Source organism: Salvia hispanica, chromosome 4, assembly GCF_029641045.1.
Source record: "Salvia hispanica isolate PSC_SH4W2 chromosome 4, Shi_PSC_v1, whole genome shotgun sequence".
Taxonomy (NCBI): Eukaryota; Viridiplantae; Streptophyta; class Magnoliopsida; order Lamiales; family Lamiaceae; genus Salvia; species Salvia hispanica.
This window is the reverse complement of record NC_142695.1, coordinates 13,176,501-13,182,881: the sequence shown is the minus strand read 5'-3', so window position 1 is coordinate 13,182,881 and position 6,381 is coordinate 13,176,501. Positions and strand designations below refer to the sequence as shown.

The 6,381-nt window shown below is 36.3% G+C and overlaps 1 protein-coding gene across 3 annotated transcripts; it reads right to left on the bottom strand.

Moving 5' to 3' along the window:
• Window positions 1-560: 560 nt before the first annotated feature.
• Window positions 561-6,076, bottom strand: LOC125197555 (bet1-like SNARE 1-1). 3 transcript variants are annotated; one of them, XM_048096320.2, is made up of 6 exons: window positions 5,881-6,066; window positions 5,541-5,625; window positions 3,879-4,056; window positions 1,678-1,734; window positions 1,282-1,341; window positions 898-1,161 (listed from the first exon to the last, which is right to left on the bottom strand). In XM_048096320.2, the coding sequence occupies exons 2-6, from the start codon at window positions 5,552-5,554 to the stop codon at window positions 1,072-1,074; spliced, it is 399 nt and encodes a 132-aa protein (XP_047952277.1). In that variant the 5' UTR covers window positions 5,555-5,625; window positions 5,881-6,066; the 3' UTR covers window positions 898-1,071. The 3 variants fall into 3 exon arrangements, with proteins under 3 accessions (XP_088925684.1, XP_047952277.1, XP_047952278.1); XM_048096321.2 differs by having other exon boundaries at window positions 3,879-4,026; window positions 5,881-6,061; XM_089069558.1 differs by lacking the exon at window positions 1,678-1,734 and having other exon boundaries at window positions 561-1,161; window positions 5,881-6,076.
• Window positions 6,077-6,381: the final 305 nt, after the last annotated feature.

Below are 6,381 nucleotides of genomic sequence, written 5' to 3'. Positions count from 1 at the left end.
TTTTTGTCCCAAAATAATTGAGTCATTTCTTTTTTTTTTTAGTAAAAACTTTATTCTATGTCTTACTTTACTCTCTTTTCATCTATCTTACTTTATTCCTCTCTTACTTTACTCTCGCTTTCTCTATTTCATCTCTTACGTTACTCTCTCTACTTTAACTTTTAACAAATAAATTTCTTAAATCATGTGCACAAAAGAAAAGCCCCAACTACCTTAAGACGGAGGGAGTAATATAAATCAATAGGTTTCACTATCTAGACAATCACAAATGTTTGACTTAGGTTCTCTATTATCACTAATCAAAGAATTCAAATGTTAAATAAATAAAATATAGAAATGGGTAGATTAAATTTATGAGATGGGAGGTAGAATCATACGGGTTTAATTTGATACAACTATCTTATGGCCAACTACCTATACTTCTACGCTTACAACAGTCTCAACAGTTGATAAGATAAACACTAGATAAGGAATTTCTGTTGAATCACATGAATTGTAGATTGCTTAACATAAACCATAGTCTCCTTAAAGTTATAGATTACACGAGCTCAAAAGAACCATTCCATCCAAGTAAATATTGGATTATTTTTATCAATTCATATTATATCTCAAAGAATCTCCTCCTGCCAAAAATATGATATATCGAAGCATATGTAGCACACCACATTTCACAGCAAGGACAGTTTAGACTACACAAAGAGAAGGCAAAAATATGACCTAGGTTACCGTGTTATTAGAGCATATGATATGCTTATGCTGCACAACACATTTTTACAGCAGCGACACAGAGAGAAGCTCCACCTGAAAGCAGCCATATTAATCGACACCAAGACCATTGAAACAGTTGGCGAGAGTGCGTCATCACTGTCTTGATTTTGGGATTGTAAAGAAAAGAAAGAGCAAAAGACGCTATTCGTAGTATTTCTTCATTGTCAATCACCTGATATCACGACGCAAGACACCAATACTCCAAACTAGAGATTACTTGTTTTATACAACATTTGACCTGTGCCTGCAATTTGGTATACTCACCACACACTTTTGCAAAGGATTTATCCAATATTACCTCACTTATCTAGTAAGATAATATACAACGAGAAAAACAGCCACAAAAGATGCCACTAGTGTAAACATCCTTCTACTTGATTTGTCCTCAAACACCTGAGGCAAAGTAAGAATTTAGAATAGCAAGTCAGAGTCAAGTAAGAATTTCGATTTGGGACTCAGAGTCCAGGAATACATGGGGAAATGATTGATATGGTAATAGAGATGAAGAATTACCATCTTGAATTTGTCCATGGTTCCAGATAAAACTCCTCTTGAGGTGTCCATGTCATTACCCTAGATCCAAAAAATAGGAAATCAGAAGGAATAGAACAGTTGCGCTGTCAAAGAACATTCAGAATGTCAAATTAACTACTCCCTTCATCCCATATATACTGGACCTAACTTTTTCTTTTTGGACCAATCAAATAATCAATAGATATTGGCTTATTTAGAACACCATTGTATTCACACCTTTATTATTCACACAACTTTTGAATAATAACTTTATTACGTACACACCTTTACACCATAAGTCGAATCTCCTAAATACCCATGCCTAAGAGAAATAGGCTCATAAACGTAATTACATGTGCCCAACAGGAATATGGAACAAAGAGAGTATATACAAACCATTCTGTCCAGCATGCGGTTATGGGAATCAACCTCCTCATGTATATCACCAGACAACTGTTCACACAAGCATCATATTATTGCATCATTGATGAAGCAATCTAATGCTCAGCAAAAACTGAATAATACAATTTTTTTAATATTTGTACATGATAGTTGATTAATTAATCATCAAGATAATCTCATGATTTGTATCAAATGAAACATCGATATGCACCATCAATGGCTTACACAAACCAGCATCTACGTGCTATTTTTGGATTGTCTCAAACAACTCTTTTAATTGGGGAAGTGATGATGTAGGTGATATAAAGGAGATAAAAAGGCAAGACCTAGAGATAATCTTGAAAAGTGACAACAAGGATCTGAGATTCTGAGTTCCCCATAGTTCAACTCGAAAAGTGGCAACCGGGGGAAACAAACTTCCCGCCAAACTATCCCTAAAACGAAGAACCGACTTACCAACATTTGATGGAAGCGATGTGCTTTCATCGATTTCCGATGCTGATAAGTACTTCCTCCGTCCCACTCAAGATGGCCACATTCTTGAGTGGCACGGGATTTTAGGAAGTGTTGTTAGGTGAAATAAAGTAGAGTAGAAAAAGATAGTTAAATATTTTTATAAGGAAAGAGGAGAGAGGAGGTTATTTCCAAAATTGGAAAGTGGTCATCTTGATTGGGACAAACAAAAAAGGAATGGTGGCCATCTTGAATGGGACGGAGGGAGCAATTGTTTTGTCCACAACATGCCCATGGATCGACGTGTGCAATTGCTCTTATTGCCCTGTCCAATCAAGCCATGGCATTGATCCAGATTCGCGTTAATCGATTACCCTTGTCCTTACTTTTAAGTATACATTGAAATTTGGCTCAGTGAATTGATGTCCTTCGAAACCCTACAAGTTCTGATATAATAATAAGTGGAGGTAGAGGAGGATTTCCAAGACACCCCTGTGCACAGTGTAGAAGACAATGCCGAGCAAATGGCCTTGCGACAACTATTATTATACAAGCTGTTTAGATGGACTCCAAACCATGACAAATTGTCGATGATCGGGTACACTAGTGAGAAGAAGCAGGTTAAGGTCATTGTGGATGGTAGCTCTAGCCAATGTTTTACTACAGATGCGGCAGTTAGCATGCTTAAGCTTGAGGTGGTGTCAATGGCTACATCTGATTGAATTTGTTTGGATATTCTACTGCAGTTGGGATCCAACAACTTTAACATTACTTGATGCGTATTTTCCCCTTGAATAATATAAATGTTATTCTAGGAGTCTCTTGGCTAGCCAATTAGGTGAAGTAAAGGCAGATTGGTGCAAATTGTTTGACAAAGTTCATGTGGAAGGGGAAAAAGGTGTAACAGAGTGGGGATCCCTCATTGACAAGACGAGAGTGCTTAACTAGAGACCTCTATGTGTTATGTGTTAGATGAAGTTGAAGAATGTAGAGCAAGAGCATGCCACACTTGACAATCCAATCGGGTGTTTCAAGCCTACGGCCAACTCGAGCGCCCCTATGGCCCTGGGGCGCGCTTTTGACAACACTAGATAATAAGCGTCCATTGACGGTTCACATGTACAAATGGTTGTTATATTACTATCAAGCTGGAGGAGGCATTCAATATGAAAGCCGTGGGCATGGGGGTGGAGACCGTGAATCAGAGCATTCACTACCCACGCCTACCACAACATCATCATTCCCCGCATTTTTTTTTGCGTCAGGCCACAACTTCCCGCCACATCATCATTCCCTTCATTTTCTGCGTGAGGCCACAACTCCCATAGTGGGGCGCCTCCCGCCATGCCCTCCCCACGCCTCATTTGGGGGAGAGTGTTTACATGCTATTTGCACTTCAATAATTATTCCTTTTTCTCCAAACATCATGCTTGAGTCTTCTCCTTGCTTCATTTCTCTACGAGACAATTACTAAACTAGAAAACTTGATTGTTATATTGTTATGAAATCTCCTGGAGAATTTGGTAGAAAAGGTGACATGATTCAATAAGAAATAGGCTCTTAAGCTACTGGATTAATAACTTCATCTGGTAGTCATTAGACTCCTCCATTTCCTCAAATAGCAGCAGTTAAACAAGATCAAGAATAGAAAGACATAAAGCAGATGAATGCTGGCAATTGTATTATTAAGGAAATGAGTGATTCAATTGAAGCAACAGTATGCTCTGGAAGTATAAACTCACCCTTTTCAGCATAATAACTCGATCTTGTAGCCCTTCCATGGCTTGATCATTCTCTTGCTCATCAATCTCATGAGAGGAGTAAGATGATGATGCCCTTATACCTCCTTCTTCAATTCCATCAAAAAGAGCAGCTCTAGCATTCCGATCCCTGAACCCGACGGTGTTCAAAAGCGCAGGACTGTTAATATTCAGATAGGTTTAAAAGATAAAAGTTTCTTATAATAATTTTATCGCTCCGGTGTATGTTGTCAGCATATAGATATATGTTGTCAACAATAAATAGAGTTAAAACATATATTCATAAAATTATTTCATCCAATAATCAGCCTTCATTACATATGTGATAAGATACAAACAATTTAAAAAATAGTACGTATTTTACCCGAAAATTCTGTCTGGTATAAAGCTAATGAATGTTTTTATAATAAAATATGGATAATTATGTCAATATGATATGTTCCGTGACTACAGTTCAAACATATGATCTCAAACAAAGCTTCTACTCGGCATTCTCCTCTTACTGAAGATGATAGAAATTGAACTGCTATATTTTAAGTGAGTGAGAAAGTTACCAAAAACTTGTGTTAGACTGCTTACAAGGGATTTTCCTAATGTAGAATCTCTAAGAAACTCTTCCTAAGAGCATCCCCATCCGTGCTCTTAGCTAAGAGCACGGAAGTGGGCCCGGACCTACTTTTACTGCTTGTCCTTAGCTAAGAGCACAACACCCACATCCGTGCTCTTAGCTAAGGACAAGCTCAAGGGTCCCACCATTCTATTATTCAATTTATATAAAAACATTTTCACAATATTAAAATGCATTAAAAATATCCGGAGTACTATTACAAATTATAAAATAATTAAAAATTACATAATTCAAATCCTAAAAATTAAAAAATACATAACTAAAATCCTAAAAATTAAAAATTACGTAATTAAAATCCATAAAATTAAAAAGTATGAAAAAGTATGAATGAGAGATAATTTGATGTTAAAAATGGATGATTAATGTGTGTATTTATAGATGATTTTGGGATTAAAAAAAATTCACAAAAATAAAAAAAAAAACGTCTATAAACGGCTCTATTTTTTTGGGAATCCAAAAATATATTTTTTTTATTTTTTGGTATTATTTTGAATTATTTATGAATTTTTTAAAAAATAAAAAATAAAAATCGAATTTGCCAACGTTAATGCCGTTGGCCAATAAGAAGACGCCACGTATGGCTGCTCAGCGGCACGGACGTGCTCTTAACTAAGAGCAGCGCCGTGCCGCTGGCACGGACGGACGAGCTCCATCGGCGGACGGACGAGCTCTGTCCAGCGGCACGGACGGACGGACGCACGGACGAGCACCGCTGCGGATGCTCTAATGTTCACAAACATAAGATGTAGTAGAATAGTATGACCACAATTTGATCAAAACATACATGTTTGCAGAATCTATAAGAAACTATTCCTAATATTTTTGTTCCAATTGCTACTCACGAATGTATGATCACAAATTGATCAAAACAAATGAATACATATTAACTTCCGACTGCACTCTGCAATTTCATAACACTAATTATTCAATCAATCATGCCAAACACAAATCCGGAATCATTAAATGCCAGCACACATTGATAAATTCAAAGAAACAATAATAATTGAAACAAAAACCTTCTAGGATTCATTCTTGAGGAGATGCGACTGTACAGAGATCGCCAACACCAGCAGAGATCACGCCGCGGATATAAACGTATTCCTACGAATCAATTCAGATAAAATTAAAAAAAAAAAAAAAAAAAAAGTAAATCAATTCACATCAATTAACAAAAAGGTTGTTCAGCAGCGCCAAATAATAAAAATGCTAAACCGCTAAATTATCGTTTAGAATCTGAAGGCGTCAGAAACGGGAATAAAAATTTCCGATTGAAAAATTAAAGATCTGAAAGAAAAACAATGACAAGATCACTGGACTACGTTGGAAAGAGAATCAATGACAAGAGCTAATACTCACAAATAAAAATCGAGATTATTCAATAAGGGCGATAGCAGGATGATTGTGTGGCTGGATTTGGAGGCGATAAGTGGAGGCTTCGCCGGACGTTGGAGCAGCCGAGAGGTAGAGAAAGGGGTAAGTGTTTGGACTTTGGAGTGAAGGAAAGAGACAGACACGTGTGAGATGAAGAGAGTATGTGTTTGGAGTGACTTTATTTTAAATTGAGAAAAGAGTAAAAGCCCAAAATTGATACCGAAGTCAATTTTATGTTTTTGTTCCTAAATATTATCTTTTGGATTTTTTGGTCCTGTATATATGAAAATTTGATCAGTTTGGTTCTCCGTCAACATTTCCGTTAAAAACTAACGGTCAACAGGTTTAATCCCGATTTTGACCAAATTAAACTTTTAATTCTGGTTTTTTACTTCCTAATTAATTCCTTAATTATTTTTATAAATATTCTCCTAATTATATGATGTATACCAAAATATACTCTCTTCACAAATTCTCCAAGAGAAA

Bases quoted from the DNA above. Each gene is read 5' to 3' on its own strand.
- LOC125197555 (XM_048096320.2), bottom strand. The intron at 1,735-3,878 runs GTGAGTTTATAC...TTGTGTGAACAG, and splicing joins GAGTTATTATGCTGAAAAGG to TTGTCTGGTGATATACATGA. The intron at 1,162-1,281 runs GTAATTCTTCAT...ACTTTGCCTCAG, and splicing joins CCATGGACAAATTCAAGATG to GTGTTTGAGGACAAATCAAG.